This window comes from Callospermophilus lateralis, chromosome 4 (genome assembly GCF_048772815.1).
Source record: "Callospermophilus lateralis isolate mCalLat2 chromosome 4, mCalLat2.hap1, whole genome shotgun sequence".
In the NCBI taxonomy this organism is placed as follows: Eukaryota; Metazoa; Chordata; class Mammalia; order Rodentia; family Sciuridae; genus Callospermophilus; species Callospermophilus lateralis.
Genome location: NC_135308.1, coordinates 160,329,913 through 160,350,256, shown reverse-complemented (window position 1 = coordinate 160,350,256; position 20,344 = coordinate 160,329,913). Strand labels below are relative to the sequence as shown.

General features: G+C 55.3%; 1 protein-coding gene across 1 annotated transcript; it reads right to left on the bottom strand.

Annotated features, from left to right (window-relative positions):
• Positions 1-31: 31 nt before the first annotated feature.
• Csdc2 (cold shock domain containing C2) lies at positions 32-12,536 on the bottom strand. The gene is made up of 4 exons (XM_076853337.2): positions 12,413-12,536; positions 3,364-3,662; positions 2,261-2,383; positions 32-1,733 (listed from the first exon to the last, which is right to left on the bottom strand). The coding sequence occupies exons 2-4, from the start codon at positions 3,537-3,539 to the stop codon at positions 1,571-1,573; spliced, it is 462 nt and encodes a 153-aa protein (XP_076709452.1). The 5' UTR covers positions 3,540-3,662; positions 12,413-12,536; the 3' UTR covers positions 32-1,570.
• Between the last annotated feature and the right edge of the window lie 7,808 nt (positions 12,537-20,344).

The following is a 20,344-nucleotide window of genomic DNA, read 5'->3' as shown; positions in this document are numbered from 1 at the left end:
CAAAGGCAGCTCTGGGCCAGTGTAGGTCACAGTCGAGAGTTTATTGCCAGTGTTAGGAAGGATGGGGAGTCCGTGGCTGGGGTCTTGGGAGGACTTCTGACTGGGGCCTGGAGGACCCAAGAATGGGGAGGAGAGCTGCTGCCCACTGCCCCCCAGGCAGCCCCAGGGCACCTAGAAAGGGGGTCTGCTTACAGGAGGGAAGCTGGCAGGCAAGGAGTCCTGTACCAACAGGCCCTCAGCCAGGAGGGCCACAGGTCCTTATCCCTCAGGGACAGGCCTTGCCGGAGAAGCCTAGCTCAGAGCGGGTGTCAGGCTGGCCCTGCCCACTGTTGGGGCTGGCCAGCGCCCCCAGCAGCTCTGGGCTCCCTGCCTCTGTGGAGTGGGCACTGGGCAGGGGTGAGAAGCAGATGTCCCATTGATCTCTCGCCTGGGTTTTAGGCACCTACACGGCCACTCAGCCAGTTACTGATCCCCTCATCTGGGTATTCGAGCCCCCAGTTTTATTTGCAGAGTGGGTCTCATAATGGCCACTGTCCTGGCGGGCCCTCCCTTGAGCCTGGGACCCCTTTTATACCACTTTATGTATGCGCTCTCTAGAAGGAGGTGTGGTGGGCAGGGCCCTGCCTGGTACCTTAGGCCAGGCCACCTCTGACAGACACATCCTAGTCCCATAGGGACTCCAAGCCTGGACAGGATGAGGACCACCTTGGCTAGGGGCCTGACAGGGACCTGTGGGAAGGGCGTCTGGTCTGGGTTTGCAAGGCCCATGGTCTCCCAGGCTGAGGGCCATCTTTCGGGGGCCTGGCCAGGCCTGGCCTGAGGGGAACTTCAGTCCATCTGCACGTCCTCAGCAGCTGTCATGGCTAGGCCCAGGACTGAGCGTCTACAGAGTTTGGGAGTCAGGGTAGAGGGGATGGCTCCATCCAAGCTGAGGAGCTGTGTCCCCACTCCTTGCCTTGAGGGAAGGAACACAGCCTCAGTGGGCTCAGAGCCACTGCCAGGCCGAGGGGGGCCTGGCCAGTGAAACAAGAACCCCTTTCTGGAGCTCCCCTTCCCCTGCTGGAGCTAGAGGCTCCCTGAAAGCACTCACCTGCCTGGCTTCTGAGGGAGAGGGGCCAGGCCATGGCAGAGACCCAGCCCAGGGCAGGAGGCAGGAGCACAAGCAGGGTCTGCCCAGGACCAGGGCTGGGGCCCAGCAGGGCTGCGGGCAGCAGTGAGGGGAGCAAGCTCTTAAGAGAGGGGTCCCCTGAGTCCCTGTGAGCCTGACGCAGGCTCACAGAAGCTCAGTCAACATGTGAACAGCGGACAGGGGGGCAAGAGGGTGGGGTGTGTGCTGCAGGGAGGAGGGGGGAGGGGCAGGCCAAGGCAGGGCTGGCAGCCTCCCCTCCGTCCGGCTCCTGGCTGGCTCACACAACAGTCACGGGTCACGGGTGGGTAGAGGCACACACTCACGGCCACGAGCACAGACAGACAGATGGACGTGCACACTGAGGCCGCCCGGGGCTGGTCAGCAGCACTGTGGGGGCACAGGGCCCGCTGCTGCCCGCCTTCCCGGTGTGGCTGCCCCTGCCTAGGAGCCCACAACCTGGCCAGACCACGTCTCATGGGGGGTGTGGGGGGCCAGCTGGGTGAGCACCACCTCCACGGCCTGGAACTTCTGGTTCTTGGGTGGGATGGGGCACATCTTGTAGGTCACCTCGTCGCCTTCCACGGGCACATACTCTCCCTCAATGCTGGTGAATAGGAGAGGGGCGTCAGCCCAAGAGCAGGCCCCTCTCCGGACGCCACTGTGACCTGGGTGCAAGGTGGCCTGACCTCAGCCTAGAGAGGCCAGGGAGCCTGGGCCAATCGCCTAGCAAAGCCTCGTCTCTCTCTCTGTGAAACAGGAATCAGACATAGTTCCTTCTCTGGGAGTTGAGGGTGAAAGATCACAGGGGGGGTCTCCGAGATCCTCCATCATGCCTGGCATTAGGGGTGGGTGCGGACAGGCCGAGACCCACCTCTCCCCATCATTACCTACCAAAGGCCCCTTCCTGGCTGAGGCCCGGGAGCTGGTCCAGCCCCTCAGGTCCCCACAAGGCTGCAACAGGCTCCCAGGGCTCCCAGGGCTCTGAGGTCTGCATGCCCCCTCCCCCCCAGCCCCAGCTGCCTCCTTCCACACACCCCCAGCCCCACCCAAGAGGGACACAGACCTCGCCAGCCTAGGAGGAAGCTGGAGAGGCCCCTCTGAGCCAGGAACAAGGAGGTGAAGGGAACTCACTCAGATACATGCACGAAGATGTCCTCCGATCCGTTCTCAGGGGTGATGAAGCCATGGCCCTGCGAGCGTGAGAACTGCTTACAGACGCCCTTGAACACAGGGCCGGCCGAGGCCCGGGCTGTCCTGGGGATAGGGTAGGGGGATTGGAGCTGCGGCCTGGGGAGACCCCTCTGGACCCAGCCCTCCCTGGGCCCTGCCTGTGAAGCTGGCCTCAAGGCTGTGGGAATACAGAATGCTGCTCACTCAACTTCACATCATTCCCATTTGATACTCCCCCATTTGACTGAGACCCAGAGAGGGAAACTGACTCTCCCAGGGTAGCACAGCAAGAGGGTCTCCTGACTCCTTACCAGTGCCCCCTGTCTACATAGCACCCTCCCCTCCTTGTTTGGCTTAAATGGGTTCCTGTTGTAAGAATCCTGATGAAGAACGTCCAGCCCGGGCTTGAGTACCTCCCCACGAGGGAACTCGGGCTTCTGAAGCTACTGTCACCCACGCATTCCTCACTCATTTTCACTTGCCATTTGCTAAGCACCGGCTCTGTGCCCGGACTTGGGTCTGACACAGGACAGTCAACATTGCCACAGAAAACAAACAAATGGAAAACACCCTTCGGCCAAGCCAAGTCTGTGTCCCTGTGGGTCTCATAACCCCCCACTGCGACCCTCATGGCCTCATCCAGTGATCTGCTCCACAGGGCCAGCCTGCCCACCCCTCCCGAAAGGCAAGCCCCGTGCAGCTCCGCCTTCCTGGACCACCCGAGCCCTTCTTCACCAGGTACACCTTCCCAACCCTGCGAGCACACCCTCGTCCCTGGGCCTGGGTCGATGGCCTTGCCCATCCCTGCCAGGCGTCGATGGTGAGGGACAGGGTCCCTAGACTGTGAGCAACTGCGAATGGGGCTCTTGTCTCATCTCTGGGTCCCTGGTCAGGAGCTCAGTACATTTTTATGGGATGAAGGAATAAACATGGAAGTTACTGGAAGCTCCAAACACAGCTTCTCCGTCCTCAGGTGAGGACAGTGGGTGATAGAGGATGGGAATGGGTGGGGTCAGCCCCGTCCTGAGGGAAGACCAGAGACTGAGCCAGGAGCCACTACTCACGCTGAATATGTCCTCGTCCGTTTCGTCGGCAGAGGGCTGGGCAGGTCCCGAGAAGGGACTCCGCCCCGTTCCCAGACCCTGCTGCCCTCCCTGTGGAAAGGGAAGGTAGGCCAGACAGGGGACTTGGGGGAGTGGAGTGGGGGCACCACAGGAGGCGACGTGGGCTCCGATGTCATGGTGGGGCCAGCAGGAGAGCCTGGTGGGCTCTGTGGCTCGGGGGCCGATGAAGGGTTTGGGCGTCCTTGCGGGCAGGGCCCGGCCTGGCCCTGCTCGGTGGCCTTGCCAGCCACAGGCTCCGTCTGCAAGGGAGAGAGGGAGGCATGGGTGAGTACTGCGGGGTACAGCTCTGCATCCTGGGGACAGCTCTGCTGGGCACGAGGAGGGAGGGCGGTTCCTGCCTGCCGCTCCTGCAGCATGGCCTCAGCCTCTCAGGCCTCTCAGCCTCTCTGTCCACCAGGAGGACACAGCGGTCATGTTAGAGTTGGGTGCAGCTCAGGGGTAAACCACACGCTCAGCCTGTGTGGGGCCCTGGGTTCCACCTCAGCACCAAAACAAAAACAAACAAATGCCATGTAAGCCCCAAGTCCTTCAACTTGCAGTCCAGGTTTCTAACCCCAGGGGCTGGGGAGGTGGAATGCAGGGTGGCCAAGATTTGAATTGTGTTTCAAGTTCACAGCTCTAGGTTCAAACCCCAACTCGGTCACCTACAACTCGGTGATCTTAAGCATGACCTCTGCAGACCCACATGGTGGCCAGGGGTGCGGGCTCCAGAACTGACAGCACGGGTTTGAATCCACCTACCTGCTCTGGGGCCTTGATCAACACTCTTGACCTTTTGCATCATTTGCTCTAAAATTGGGGTATAGGTTGCTTCTTACTTCATAAAAAGGTTACTCTGAGGGTTAAATACATGCCTAAAACCAGACCACACTTGCCTAGCAGTGGGAGTGGGCGGGGAGAGGGGGAGAGGGGGAGAGGGGGAGAGGGAGAGAGGGAGAGAGGGAGAGGGGGAGAGGGGAGAGGGGGAGAGGGGGAGAGGGGGAGAGAGAGAACAAGACCAGTGCACCATGAGCTCTTGGGAATGTGGGCTATTTTTCCTTAGCCCAGTTTCAGCTTCTCAAAATGAGGCTGAAGAGCTGGGGGTGTAGCTTAGTGGAAGAGCGCTTGCCCAGCATGTGAAGCCCTAAGCTCCATCTCTAGTACGGCAGCAAAGAAGAGGAAGAAGCAAAACGAGGTCAATAATGTCATGTGAGGATTTGGAGGATGAAGTGATGAGTGTGGGCCAGTGCCTGGCATCCTGAGAGAGACCCAGTGCACCCATATTGTCAATGCAAATTAATAGAAGTCCCCAGTCAACAGCTGGTGCCTAGATGACCTTGAGAAAACCCTCCCTATGTGTTCCTCTACTGAGGAAAAGGGTCAAGAAGTCCTGGAACCCAACTAAAGCTGCTGAGGAACCCGGGGAGGGAGAAGCACTTGCCCAGTAGAGCCGGGCGGCCCGGCCCAGGGGAGCTCTCGGAGGCTCCTTATCAGCTATTGATCCTGGGTGGCACTTCCATTGGCCTCTGTTTCCTCATGGTCCAGCAGGGCTGATAACGCCTCCTCACCCCCTCTGAGGCTGTGGTGGGTCTTGGCTATGGCTTCTCAGGAGTTCAGAGTCCAAGGGCAGGAAGACACCACCTAGCAGGGCTCCAGAGCCTAGGAGCCACTGGTCCACCCTGTCACTGCAGCATCTCCCCTGGCTTCTGCCCCAAATCACACAGCAAGTGAGAATTTTCTGGGCCAACGTGGTGAGCTGGCTCTGCATCCCTGGAGGTGGAGGTGGGGAAGAACCCTCCCGCCTCCCATGCTCTCCCCATGCAGCTGGGGAGGGCTGTGGGGCACTCAGCTCGGAGCTCACTCCAGGAGTTAGGGGGCCGGGCTTGGCATTTTCATCCGCATTTTATTTTTATTTTTTCAAATTGATTGATTGCTGCTGCAAATGCATGCTAAGCATGCACTCAACCACCAAGCTATGCCCCAGCTCCTCATCTTTTTTTTTTTTTTTTTGGTGGTGCTGAGGATTGAACCCATGGCCTTCTGTATGCGAAGCAAGCACTCTACCAACTGAGCTATATCCCCAACCCCATGTTATTGTTATTTTTTGAGACAGGATCTCACTACATATGTGCCCAGGCTGGCCTAAAATGCCTAGGCTCAAGCAGTCCTCCTGTCTGGGTAAAATATACTTTTCCCCCACTTTTTGAAGTGCTGAGGATCAAACCCAGGGCCTCACAAATGCTAGGCAAGCACTTTACCACTGAGTCACACCCCAGCCATGTGCCCCTTAGAAGAAAAAAGGGCTAGGGATGACACCTAGGGGTAGGGTGCCTGCCTGGTGCCTGGCATGCATGAGGCTCTGGGTGACATCCCCAACACCGCAAAAAAAAAAAAAAAAAAAAAAAAAAAAAAGTAAGGAGAAAAGTGAAAAAAGAGAGAGAGAAGCAACCACACAAAAACTTTCAGCCAATGGGGCTGTGATGGTGGCTCAGGGGTAGAGCACTTGCCCAGCGCATGTGAGGCACTGGGTTCAATCCTCAGAACCACGTAAACAAAAATAAATAACATAAAGATATCGTGTCCACCTACAACTTAAAAAACAAATTCATTTCATAGCAACTCTATTCGAGCGTACTACAGGGATACTGCCACATCGATGTTCATAGCAACACAATTCACAATAGCTAGATTGTGGAACCAACCCAGATGCCCTTCAATAGATGAATGGATAAAAAAAAATGTGGCATTTATACACCATGGAGTATTACGCAGCACTAAAAAATGACAAAATCATGGAATTTGCAGGGAAATGGATGGCACTAGAGCAGATTATGCTTAGTGAAGCTGGCCAATCCCTAAAAAAACAAATACCAGATGTCTTCTTTGATATAATGAGAGAAACTAAGAACAGAGCAGGGAGGAAGAGCAGGAAGAAAAGATTAACATTAAACAGAGACATGAGGTGGGAGGGAAAGGGAGAGAAAAGGGAAATTGCATGGAAATGGAGGGAGACCCTCATTGCTATACAAAATTACATATAAGAGGTTGTGAGGGAAATGGGAAAATAAACAAGGAGAGAAATGAATTACAGTAGATGGAGTAGAGAGAGAAGATGGGAGGGGAGGGAAGGGGGGATAGTAGAGGATAGGAAAGGTAGCAGAATACAACAGTTACTAATAGGGCATTATGTAAAATTGTGGATGTGTAACCGATGTGATTCTGCAATCTGTATTTGGGGTAAAAATGGGAGTTCATAACCCACTTGAATCTAATGTATGAAATATGATATGTCAAGAGCTTTGTAATGTTTTGAACAACCAATAAAAAAAGAAAGAAAAAGAAAATGAAAAAAAAAAGTCAAAAAATAGAAACAACCCAAATGTCCACCAACAGATGAACAAACTGAGGTACAGCCTTATAGAAGGACATTGCTGGGCCATGAAAAGACCCGAAGTAGCAATTCAAACCATACCACAACACAGGTGAACCCTGAACACGGGTCAACAGGCGGAAGAAGCCTTTACAAAGCCCACACATTGCATGATTCCATTTACATGCAATGACCAGAAGAGGGGCTGTGGGAAGGGACAGGGCAGAGATTTTTTGTGTGTTTGTTTTGTGGTGCTGTAGATGGAGCCCAAGGCTTCGTGAACACCAGGCAGGCCCTCAACCTCGGAGCCACACCCCGGCCCCAGAATCTCACACTTTAAGCAGGTGGATTGTAAGGCCTATAAATAATATCTCAACAAAACTGTACCAAAAAAAAAAAAAAAAGGCAGCAAACTTCCCCAAAATGCCCCATCTGGGGAGGCACTAGGTGTCAGGCCTTCCTTGGACAGCCTACCCCACCTGGGCGAAGGCTGGCAGGTGGTGAGGACAGAAGCCCTGCCTCGGGCTCTCTGGGAAGCAGGGCGTCCTGGCCTCCCCACTGCAGTTTTCCCAGGCCTGGAGTTGTGCTTGGCAGTGACAGCCGGTGATGGGAAGTCCTGGGGGGAATGGGGGAGGGGGACAGAGTCCAGCGGTTACCAGGGAGATGCAGGCACTGAGCAGGGTACTGCTGAGCCAACCAGATGCCCATTGCTCCCAGGTCAGCCAAGTGACCACCACTCCAGACTCCACATTAAGCAGGCAGTGGGAAGGGTAAAGCAAGGACAGCCTCCCTGCCTCCTCTCCCAGGATAGGGGCTAGAAGCAGCTGAGACCAGTGGGGGCGGGGATAGAAGAGCCACAGAAGCCCTTTCCCAGGAGAAGGCAGGAGGCACGTCACGTCACGGCATGGCATAGCTGCGGGCAGCTTCCACCATGCAGAGAGCCAAGGCCCTACAGCCTGCCCCTCCCACCAGCCTCCTCTCTCCGTCCAAGAAATGGAACTGTGTCTTGAGAATGGACGGGATGGACGGGGTTCGCTCCTCCCAGGCGGGCTGTTTTAGGTTTGGAGGTGCTGTGGGGGCACATAGGCCCAGCTGGCCTTCCACTCTTACCCTCCTTGGGACTTGCCCACTGCTGGGTCCCTGCCCCTCATACCTTCAGTTTCTTTCTCTCTTTTTTGGGGGGCTCTGGGGATTGAACCCAGGCCTGTGCATAGTAGGCCAGCGCTCTACCAACTGGGCTACAGCCCAGCCTCACGTTTCTTTTTATTCAATTCCTGCTGCAGGCCTCTGACCCCATTTTGCAGACAAGGAAACCGAGGCTCAGAGAGATTCAGTCACTCAGTCAGGGCCACCATGTCTGAGCCTGGACTTAGGCCAGGACAAGCTGACCGGAGGGCCTTACAATGTGGAGTCAGGAGCCCTGTGAGAGGCCCCATGATGCTGTGGACCTGCTGTGTGACCTTGGAGAGGGCTCTGGACTGGGAGGAGCTGCTCAACACCCAGCAGCCTGAGAGGTGAGGGAGACGGGGTGGGGACACAGAGCAAGCCTCCATTCAGACCCTGTCTCCAGAGTGTCACCATCAAAGAGGGCAGGGGAAATGCTGAAGGGTTTGCTGTCCAAATGCCTCCCACTGTACAGGGCTGTAAGGGACTGATTTCTATTCTGTAACCTTCCACTCGCCCTGAAAGGCTAAATTACAATTGTTTCCATTTTATACATGAGGCAGCTGAGGCTCCAAGAGGTTAAATGACTCACCCACGGTCACACAGGTAAGCAGGCCGGTGACAGAGCCCAGAATTGTCAGATGGAGAGCCAGTGTTCTACCTATGAGGATCAGTTCTGTTCCTGGTTCAGCTAGGTTGAGACTGGAATTTTCCCAAAAAGAACTTTCCCTGAGAAACTAAAGGCAAAAATAAACTCCCCTAAGAGCAGAGAGACAGAGACTTGCTTCAACTCCAGGAAAGGCCATCCCTAGAGGGATCTGGTGTCTGTCTGGGGGCTTTGGTGTCTGGAATAATTCCCTTCAGAACCAGCTCCTGGCAACAGGGGGGCTGCCCAGGCTGGATCCGCCTCTGCAGCACTTGCTCAGTGACCCTCCCTTCCTGGTCTCAGTGTCCTCATCAGGACACCTGCTCAGGGCAGAGGCGGGGCCATGTCCCCGTGGGAGGGTATCTCCCAGGCCACAGGCTTTGGTTCTGACCCTCCAGTCAAGTTGGTCTTCACTGCCCTGCATGAAAGCCAAACTCCAAGGGACCCTGATCTACCAATGGGGGGTCCAGGGATACAAAAACAAAACGTCAGGCCTATTTGGAGATGACCCAGGTGTGATGCAGTGTCATAGAGCCATGGCACTCTGAATGGTGACTCAGCCCTGGCAGCAGGTGACCATAGCCAGCTGGGGCTCTGCTCTAGTTCTCAACTCCCCTCCAAAAGAATGGAGCAGAAATGGTTGCTATGGTCCTTCCCCACCAGGGGAGCTGGGGGAGGGCAAAACCAATGCTGTGTAGACTAGCACATGTGGGACTAGCACATGTCCCTCTCTGGGCTTCAGCTTTATATCAAGCTACATGAATCATGGCTGTTCCAGATGATTGAAGAAGGTCAGTCCACCTCTCCTCTGAGGTTGTCAAAAATATACATAAAGGGGCTGGGGTTGTGGCTCAGCGGTAGAGCGCTCATCTCACATGTGCAGGACCCTGGGTTTGATCCTCAGCACCACGTAAAAAAAAAAATGAGTGAAACAAAGGTATTGTGTAAAATAAATAAATAAATAAATACACACATGCACACACACACACACACACACACACACACACACACAAGGGGCAGACCCCAAGGTGACATTTCCTAACCAGTGTCCTATATTCCAATAAAAAAAAAATATTTACACATACACCTGTAACTGAAATAAAACGAAGTACCAGGCACCAGGACAAACACGTGGAAGATAGTTCTGCCCTTGGAGAGCCCCAGTTCAGTGTGGAAAATGGGCACATGATTCGAGTTTGGCATAGGAAGTCCTGCTACCACCTAACGGCTATAGCCACCTGCCAAGCCCTGCACCCCAACCTACGCAAAGACTGCCGTCAGCACACTCGGGATCCAGAGGAATGAAAGAGGCTCCCTGAGGTCCCACGGCTGGTCAAGTGTACCCTTTCTGCACCCTGGAGATGTCTGGGGGCAAAGTACAGAAAGGCCCTGGGCCGGAGGGGCTGGGGACCAACTGCCCCCGGAGGGGGAGCAGGGGCGTGGAAAAGCTGGGGAGCCAGGACTGGGGTTCTATTTCTGGCATTGCGCTGACTCAGACCTTGACCTTGGGTGAGTCACTCACCAACTCTGCCACACTTAAAAACAATTCCCCCAATAAAAACATCCCCGCCCCAAGCCCCCATCATGGGGGAGCAGATGGAGAGGAATGGGTACAGCTGCTTAAAAATAGAAAGGACGGGGAACATGAGGATGGCAATGGAAGGGCTTGCTGAGTACTGGGGGCTCTGTCACCCTGTAAGGTGACAACATAACCTTGGGACCACCAAACAGAAGCTGAAACTTGTCTGGCTGCTCCCCTCCCCCAGCCTCCCAGACACTCCTTAAAATACCAGTGTCAAAGCTGCTCCTGCAGATGGAGTTGACCTAATTAAACCTGGTTCCTCCCCTCACAGCGTGTGTGCGTGTGTGTGTGTGTGTGTGTGTGTGTGTGTGTACACACGAGGGTGCTTGTGCCTGGTATGCACAGAGGGCTGCCTCAGCCAATGCTAGTGCTTAATGACTTGAGTGTCCACTTGCCCTGCCCCTGTCTGAGCCCTGGCTGTCTTGGGCCACTGTGTTTAAGGCCTTTGGGCTTCTTTGGCAGGGACAGTGTTGGGAACCTTTAGGACCACACCAGGAGAGCACTTCACATCCCAGCTCCACCTCCGCCTGGCTGTGTGGTCCTAGGCAAGTCACTTTCCCATTCTGAGCCCCCTAGAAAGAGGAACAGACTAATCAAAGTCACACAGAGTGGCTGAGCTTGAATGAAAATCAGTGAGACCCCAGAACCTGGAGATGTCCAGTGTGCTCTGTCCCCCACACTCCAGGCCTATCATTACACTGGCTTTGAGGCAGAGGAAGAGCCCCCCACATTGCTGAGCAGCATGGACATTGATATCTGAACTGCCCAAGCACCCCTCCACAAGGCTCTGGGTCTTGGCCACCAAGGTTGTGACTAGTGGACGTGACCGGCTCAGTCAAGCTCAGAGCGCCCTCTGCCGGGTGCCGCCCTGGGGGTGTCCTGGACTGATGGATGTCCCCTCTCCACTACCCATCTGTGTGGTTTCTCCAGGGTCCCTAGAGGCCCCCTGACCAGCAAGCATCCATGAACATTGTCCAGCCATCTCTTCCAGGCCTGATGTAAATGTCTGTAGCCAAGACTGTCCTGTGGCCCTCCCAGCCCCCTGAGCTTCCAGTTCCTATTTGCACCTTGCACCTTTTACTTATTATTATTTTTAATTTTTTGGAGGTAGGGGCATACAAATCAGAATAGGCAAATAATGAAAGGACTTCAGGGAGATGGTGGGGGGCAAGGCTGGGAAGAGGAAGCGTTCAGAATTTGGAGGCCCAGAGGCATCTGTGATGGAGTCAGGTTTGGGAAAAACGCTCCCCCATCCCCAGGGCAGAAAGCCCCCTCCTGGAGGACATCAGGCGAGTGGTGCCAGGCTCTCAGAGAGGTTGCCCACCCCCCGCCATGTACACTTCCTCCTCCCCTCCCCCAGGCGGCCACACAGCAGTTCACCCTCTGTATTTATTATTGTTCTCTCTGGTCTCCCTCCTCTCCCCAGGAAGAACCCGCAGGCTGGCAGCCTGGCAGGTCCTGCTGCCCCCCCCCACCCCACCCCGTGGGTGCCAGCCAGCATGGCCCCTGTCTCCACCCGGCCTCCTCATGTCAGGGCCAGGCCACTCAGGGGTCAGCTGCCAGCCAAGGCCACCCTGACTCCCAGCATCCCACAGCAGCAGTGTCCCTGCAGGTCCTGGCTTATCACCCTGCCCTGGGGGAGTAGGGCTGTGCCCAGCAAGGGGGAGGCCAGAGGGAGCCCAGCAGGCAGGGGAGAGGCAGGGACGCTCGGTGGGGTGGCTCCAAGGTGAAAATGACAAGGAGCCACCTCTCGAAGCCAATTAACACCGCTATCCCCATCCACATGGGGGAAAATAGAGTCCCGAGGAAACAGCTGCTCCGGGCGCCACAGTCTGCTAGTCCCCGACGGTCCCTCCCAGTCCCAGCCCAGATTCCAGGGGCAGAGACCGGGGATGCTCCCAGCAGCACTCGCCTTTGGCATCCGCACGGCGCCCTGTGGTTTCCCCGCCACCGGCTCCCTCCCGGGTCCCCAGACCGAGGCCGCGGCTGGGGGGGATCGGCCGCCTCTGCCTCGGGGGCCACACCGAGCCCCGACAGGCGCACGCCGGCTGGGGAGCCGCTCCGCCTCGGCTCCCCTGGGGGTCCAGCGGAGGGGGGGCGGGAGGGGCGCTGTCGCCGCGGCCCCCGGCCTCCTCCCGCCGCCGAGCCGGGCGGGCGCAGCCCCCTCCCGCCGGTCCCCGCGCCCCCCGCCCGGTCCCCGCCGGAGCCGCCGTTCCCAGCGCAGGTGCCCTCGCCGTCCCGCCCTTACCTCTCCCAGCGCGGGGTCCGGGCGCTCGGCCTCGGGGCGGAGCTGGCGGGGGACGGTCCCGCGGCTGTGTCGAGTGCGAGGCGCCGCGGAGCGCGCCGCGGCCCCCCACTCACTCCCGCACGCCTCCCGCTGACGTCAGGGGAGCGGCGGGAGGGGCCGGTGGGAATTTGTATCCCTGCTTAAAGGGACACCGGGCTTTGTCGCCTCCGACCCAGACACCACCTCCCGAGCCAGGCACCGCCGGGGAGTGACTTAGCTGCGTCTCAGCCTAAAGCTTCTTGTTTGGGAAGTGGCTTTTATGGCTGGGCCACCGTGTAATTTGCCCGGCCCTGTCAGGGCAGCCGCTGAGGAATGCCGGCGAGGAAGAGCTGGGGACCGCGCTGCCGACGCATTCCTGGCAATTAGAGCAAGGGGTGGGGTGCGCGCGGGGCCGCGTCCGGGAGAAGGGAGGCCCGGCCGAGGGGAGGCCCTCTGGGGGCAAGCCAAGTTCCCAGGGACTCCCAGACGTTCCTCTGTCTGGACGCTCCTGCCCTCCATCTGCACCCACATGGCCCTCCGCTTGTCCCCTGGCTTGACCGTGAGATGCCCTGCCCTGGAGTGAAGAATGTGGGCAAGTCACGGGAAGGCGTCTTTTTGGCACACAGCAGGCCCTTGAGATGGTCTATGGAATTGAACTGAAGAGGACCCTAAGGAGTGAAGAACTAGCTTCTTCCCCCCCCACACACACACACACACTGGCAGAGGGGACTGATCCAGTCCAGGCACAGCACCCTGCTGGACAGCTGCCTGCTCCTAAAGGAAGCCCAGGGTTCACATCAGACAAGAGCCAGTTTTGAATTTCAGCCCCACAGTGTGTCCCTGGCCAAACCCCTTATCATTCTGAGTCTCCCCTGAGGATTGTTGGGGCCAAAATGCAACAACATCTGTGAGCCCAGGGCCTGGGTGGAGGAGGCCTCCACAATGGGGCCTCTGCCTCCTCCCATCCTTTCCCCTCAGCCTTGGCTTGGAAAGAAGTCCTTCCCTGCTGGTGCCTTAGTACCACTGGGCAGGCGACATTTTCTTTTTTTCTCTCTGTACTGAGGATTGAACGCTGGGGTGCTCAACCACTAAGCTATATCCCCAGCCCTTTTGCCCCCATTTTTTATTCTAAGACAGGGTCTGCAAAAATTAATTAATTAAGAAGGAAGCCAGGTGTGGTTGCACACACCTGTAATCCCAGCTACTCTGGAGGCTGAGGCAGGAGGATTGTAAATTTGAGGCAGCCTGGGCAATTAGCAGTAATTTGTCTCAAAATCAAATAAAAAGGGCTGGGAATGTAGCTCAGTGGTAAAGCTCCCCCGAGTTCAATCCCCAGCTCTGCAAAAATAAATAAATAAATAATAATAAATAAGAAGGAGGTGGGAGTGGAAAGAGAAACAACTATGAAAATTAAAAGTGATTAATAAAATAGCTGTGTAAGAAGCACTAAAGTTGTCCTACCTGTGAGGTAATGTGTTTCACCCTCACAATCACCCAATAATTTTATTCTTGTCTCTTTTTTCTTTTTTCTTTTTTTTGGTACTGAAGATTGAACCAAGGGGTGCTCTACCACTGAGCAACACCCCCAGCCTTTTTTATTTGATTTTGATACAGGATCTTCAAAAATTGCTGAGGGTCTCACCAAGTTGCACAGGCTGACCTCTAACTTGAGATCCTCCTGCCTCAGCCTCCTGAGTAGCTGGAATTACAGGTGTGTGCCATCAGACTCGACTCAATGATTTATTTTGTCTGTTTTGTTTTGTGATGCTGCAGATCGAACCCAGGGCCTTGTGCATGCAAGGCAAGCACTCTACCCACTGAGCTATATCCCCAGCTCCCCAATGATTTATTTTTGTCATCCTTATTTTACAGGAAGAAAGGGGGTCAGTGAGGAGGAAGGTCTTGCCTGTGTCATTCAGCTGGTTAGAAAGGTATTTGGACCCAGGGGCATAAAGCACCAGCCACACTTCCCTGCCCTTCCAGAACCTCCCAGAACAATGAGACTCAGTTCCTGATGGGACAAGAGGCAGGCCCAGCCTTCTGACTTCATCCTGGCCCTGACCTAAGATCTCCACGGAGGAAGCTCCCTCCTCACCTCAGATTCTCTGCTGGCCTCTTTGTCTTCTTCAGTTCTCAAAATGCCCTCCCAGGCACCCCTCGCCTGCTTCTGGTAACAGCTCCATGAGGCTCACCTGGATGAGGAAACAGGCTTGGAGCCCTCTTGGGGTCACAGGGCTCCTCGGTGCCGACAGGAGCCTGGTCCTGTCCTCTGGACCTGTGACTTCCCAACACACCAGCCTGCCCTTGTGAAGAAGGGCTGGGGCCACAGTGGACACCTGTCCTATCTGCTGGAACTGCCTCCCTGCTGGCACCTGGGGAATCATTCCCCTCTCCATCGGCAGGACCCCGGTCCATGCCTGGCCTATCGGAACCAGTGTCAGGACCTGGGCGGGAATGTCAGTGCCCAGGCAGGCCCTCCTCCCAGTCACCTTGACCTTTTGATGGCTGAGCCAGGGGCCAGCAGCCAGGGGTGCCAAGGAGGACTTCTCTAAGCTCCAAGTGACAAGAAGGAGCCACCCTTGACAGAAACCAGAGACATATTACAGTGGGGAGAGGCCTGGGGGGTGTGCATGTTGGCACTGCAGAGGAGGAGGCTGGCGTGGCAGGACAGGGGAGGGGAGGGAGAGGAATGACACAGGCTCGGAGGCCAGGAGGCCGTGAAGTCCATTTCTGAGGAGGCTGAGGCCTGGCTCACTGCAGAGGAGGCCAGGGCCAGGGCTGAGGACCTCAGCCCCTCCCTTGGCATCCAGTTTCTTTCACCCAGGCCCCTCCTGGCTGCCAACATGGGCGCAGGACCGCCAGCAGCCAGTGCAGTGAATGGAGGAGGCTGGGCCTCAGTGAAGTGGTGTGATGATTATCCCCCGCAGCCGAGGGCACAGCTGTTCATTCAGGAAATGAGCAGCCGGCACCACCCACCCACCCACCAGTCGCTGAGTAACAAAGAAATCGTCTGCTTGAAACCAGGGGCTCCGCGTGGAGGCTATTTTTGTGAAAAGCTGAGAATTCAAAAACTCATCTCCTCAAAAGCCTCCCTCCCCATGGAGATTCTGAGAGGTGGCTAGAGCCGAACAGCCCCTGAGTCCTGTTGACTCTATGGGAGTTGAAATTGCCCCTCTTGTTACCTACCTTCAGCCCACTCACAGGGGCCAGGCCTGAACCAACACAGCCTTGAGGCCACGTAGTTCTTTATAGTACACAGACTCCTAAAACACTGCTGTCACTTGACAGATGACGAGGAAGCTCAGACACAGAGAGGTTAAGACACTTGCTCAGCATCACACAGCTCATATGGAAATGCAAAGGTTCTGGTTTCATTACACCCTTGCTCTTTCGGCTATGCCACAGTGCCTTTGAAGTGTTTTCTCATCCCTGGACATTTGCCTTCTTGACCCTAGAACTTGTCTCCAGCCTGTACTACATTTTTGCCCAGCAAATTAGGTGGCCCTTTCTTCCTCCTCCACCAGTGTCTTCTCCAGTCCAACCACTACTACCAGGTCTCTTTCTTTCAGAGAGCTCATTTGTTCGTGCACACATACGTTCAGCAAATTTCTGTTAATCACCTGCTCTGTGCCAGTTGGTCTAGGCTCTGGGAATCCATCAATGGACCAAGAAGTTGAGCTCCTTGAGTTCACGAGGGTCACATCTCCTCTAGAGAGAAATGTCTGATCACAAATGATCAAAACCAACTGGGAGAGACGGCAGAATCCGTGGAGCTGAGTCCGCCTGCTGAGATGTGGGCTGGGGACCTCTCTAAGGGGCCCTATAACTGAGCCCAAAGGGTGATGGAAGCAGCCTTGTGTGAACCAGGGGCAGAGTGTCTCCTGAAGAGGGGGCGGACAGGCAGTGCCCAGGCAGGGAGCATCTGCACACTCAAGTAACTTAAGGCTGCAGACGTGGTCAGAGCCTGGAGTAGCAGCGGGGCAGGGCCACCCTCTGGGGGACTCGGGGCTTGGCGAGAGGGCTACTTCTCATCTGAACGGAGGGGAAGGTACGCCTTGTTCCTGCCTCCGGACAACACAACTGGCACCCGACAGGGCCCCTCTAAATGACTGGGGTGCTCATGTCTAGGGTACTGATCAACGTAGGCAGGAGGGTTGGGGAGTCTGGCTGGTGGGAGACCCTCCTTTGGCAGCTGGTGCTAGGACTCCTTCGGGGTCAAGGAGGAGCTCTCTGGGATGCAGCAGGGGGGACCCTGACCCTTAGCTGGCCTCACAGCTCCCTGCCCTAAGCTCCTGGGCTGGCAGCCAGTCTGACCCCAGAGCCAGGCTGGCTGTGAACCAAACCTAAAGCAAGCGTCTGTCCCTACGTGCACTCTGGGCGGCGGCCTCCGGCCTCCGGCCTTCACAAGGACAAGGGCTCACCTCCAGCCTCGCCTTATGGACAAGGCCTTCCAGGATGCTCTGGCCAGGGCAGCAGCCCTGGTCGCCATCACGTTACCTTCAGGACCTTTCTCAGGAGTGGTGTGAGGGAGGCTCTTGTATGTTTGTGCCTCTCGTCTGTCCCCGCACTATAGCCATGCCTAGAACAGGGCTCATACCCAGTGGCCCCCGCCTAACGCTGGGGGACCTTGAACTTTACTTCCAGCTCATTCCAGAGCAGAGAACCATGTCCTGGGCACACTCTGCTTGGGCCCTTCCTTGATCTCTCCAGGTGGCACTGAAGCTGCACCTTTGCCTCCGTGGAGGGACATTTTGAAAATGCCCAAAGAAGCTGGGTGCAGTGGCACTTGCCTGTGGTACCAGCCACTTGGGAGGCTGTGGTGAGACCAGCCTGGGTAACATAGTGGGACCCCATAACAAATTTTTAAAAAAATAATAATAAAAAAAAAAAAAAACAGGGCCCATCCAGGCGCAGTGGCCCACACCTGTAATCCCAGTGGCTCTGGAGGCTGAGACAGGAGGATCAAAAGTTCAAAGCCAGCCTCAGCAATGGCGAGGAGCTAAACAACTCAGTGAGACCCTGTCTCTAAATAAAATATGAAATAGGGCTTGGGATGTGGCTCAGTGGTTGAGTGCCCACTTTTTTTTTTTTTTTTTTTTTTTTGTACCTGGTACAAAAAAAAAAAAAAGGGTCCAAATGAGAAGAGTTCCCAAGTGTTTTCAGACAGACTGTCCAGAGCTCAGCCCAGCTCTGCAGAGCCTCCATTCCTGCTCACCTGGAAAGTTTTGTTTTATCTGAATTCAATCCAGGGTTGCTTTATCATTGAGCCATGTCCCCAGCCCTTTTTATTTTTTATTTTGAAATAGGCTCTCATGAAGTTGCTGAGGCTAGCTTTGAACTGTGATCCTCCTGCCTCAGCCTCCAGAGCCACAGTGATTACAGGCATGTGCCACACTCCTGGCTTTGCCTGGAAATTTTTTGAGAACATCTGGGCCCACGCCTAGTGAGTTTCCACATGGTCAGCAAGAATGTTTTTCTCTCCAGGTGCAGTGGCACACACCTGTAATCCCAGTGGAATTGGGGGCTGAAGCAAGAAGATCCATGAGTTCAAAGCCACCTTCAGCAACTTAGCAAGGCACTTAAACAACTCTGTCTATAAAGGGATGGGGATGTGGCTCAGTGGTTAAACCCCTCTGGGTTCAACTCCCAGTACTAAAAAAAAAAAAAACAAAAAAAAGACTATTTTCTCTTTGCCTTGTCTGCTAAAAGGCTCCTACCCCTGGCAGGTCTGCAGGGCTAGGCCTGGCTACTCTGCTCTTTTCCTCCCTCATCCATTTGATCATCCGGAAAATCTTTGCCCGGATTTGATGTGTGCCTGGTACTTTTCTAGGTGCTAGAAAATGAACAGTGAAGAGAACAGATACAATCCCTGTGGAGCTGACAGTCAAGCAGGGGGAGGGAGGCCAGAACACAGCCTAACAATTACCCTGTGTCACACCAGAGGCAATAAACGCTTTGGAAGGAGGGCAGGGGTGGGGATGGGGGTGGGAGGTGCAGGGGTGGGAGGCTGGTGAGTCTGGTACCCAGGTGCCAGAGGAAGCCTCAGCAAGGTGACATTACAGCCGGGAGCTGGAAGAGGTAAGCAAGGAAAGCATGAGGGTGGGAGTGGACCAGAGGCAGGGCAGGGGCCAGCACTAGCCAGACTGGGGCATGTGGCTGGAGGGGTAATGGGCAGGGGCACCCTCAGAGCTACTCTAAGGCCCTGGCTCTTCACCTCAGTAAGATGGGGCCCTGCAGGGGCTGGAGAGAAACAGAGAGATCTTTCCTTTTCTCTCCAACAGTGCTGCAGACTGGACCCCAGACCTTGTGTGTGCTAAGCCATGTTCTACCACTGAGCTTCCTCCCAGCCCGGGAGTGAGGATTCTGGACTCCCGTCCACAGCATCTGCTCTGCCTTCTGTGTTGGGTATGGGCTGGAGCAAGGAGGACCACTCAAGGGCAGCTTTGGTGTCCGAGGTGAGGACTGAGGGCAGCTGGGACCCCAGAGTGGCAGCGGAGGTGTGGGGGGTTGGAGTCTATGGGGAGGAAGCAGCTACAGGATTTGCTCAGGGGTTCCTGTGGGGTGTGGGACAGGTTCTCACCTGAGCAGCTGGAAGAATGGAGAAATCATCCTCCAAAATGGGGAAGGCTGACGGGAGCACGTTTGTTGGAGTGACAACCAGGAGTCCCCTTTGGGCCAGGTTAAGCTTGGGCTCCCAGGCAGGCTGCGTAGCTGGCGGTGGTGCATGAGTCTGGTGCTCCGGAGACTCTGGGCTGTAGGGGCCACAGGAAGCCACCAGCCAGGGATGCTACGAAAAGCCGCCAGGCCCCCTGGCATGGGGTGCCAACATTAGGTAGGGCGAGGAGCTAATGAGGGAAGGGGGACCCAGGTGAACCCCACACAAGAGGGGCTTTGCTTTTGCTTTGTGTTTTGCACTGCTGGAGATGGAACCAGGCCTTGCGCATTAGGCAAGCGCCTGCCACTCAGCTGCATTCTCAGTTTAGAAAAGGTGTTTGAAGAAGTTCTCTCTCTCTCACCTCTCTCTCTCTCTCTCTCTCTCTCTCTCTCTCTCTCTCTCTCTCTCTCTCACCTCTCTCTTTAAGAAAAAAAAAAAGGGCTGGGGATGTGGCTCAGTGGTTAAAAGCCCCTGGGTTCAAGTCCCTGGGTTTAATTCCTGGTACAAAAAAAAAAGTGAATAGGAGAAGTCCATGGAGGTAACCTTAGTCTTGTCAGCTCAGATTTCTTAAGGATGGGGCACAAGGCCCGTCATGTGATCTGGACTTCCAGGATGTCTAGGTTGACATCATCCAGTCCATAGGTAACATGGAATATACTCATATCATTATTCTCCAACAATATTTCCCCTTGGGTTTATTTATTTATTTATTAAATATGTTCTTAATCATTGGTGGACCTTTATTGTATTCATTTATTCATAAGCCATGCTGAGAATCAAATCCAGTACTTCACACATGCTAGGCAAGTGCTCTGCCACTAGGCCACAACCCCAGCCCCTCCTTGGGGTTATTAAGTCTGAAAAAAAAATATGTTCTGTAAAGTAGCAATGAATCATCTGGGCTCATAATACTCTTAAGATTTATAGGCCTTTTAGGAATTTATGTCTACAGGAAAACAGGCATGGGAAATAAAGGTGAAGATGTTCACGGAGCTTCTTAGGCTTAAAGTTACAAGTTTCCAAGCTGGGCCTGATGGCACACGCCTGTAAACCCAATGGCTTGGGAGGCTGAGGCAGGAGGATCCTGGGTTCAAAGCCAGCCTCAGCAAAAGCAAGGTGCTAAGCAACTCAGTGAGCCCCTGTCTCTAAACACAGAAGAGGCTGGGGGGGTGTGGCTCAGTGGCTGAGTGCCCCTGAGTTCAATCCCTAGTACCAAAAAGAAGAAGGAGGAGGAGGAGGAGGAGGAAAACAAACAAACA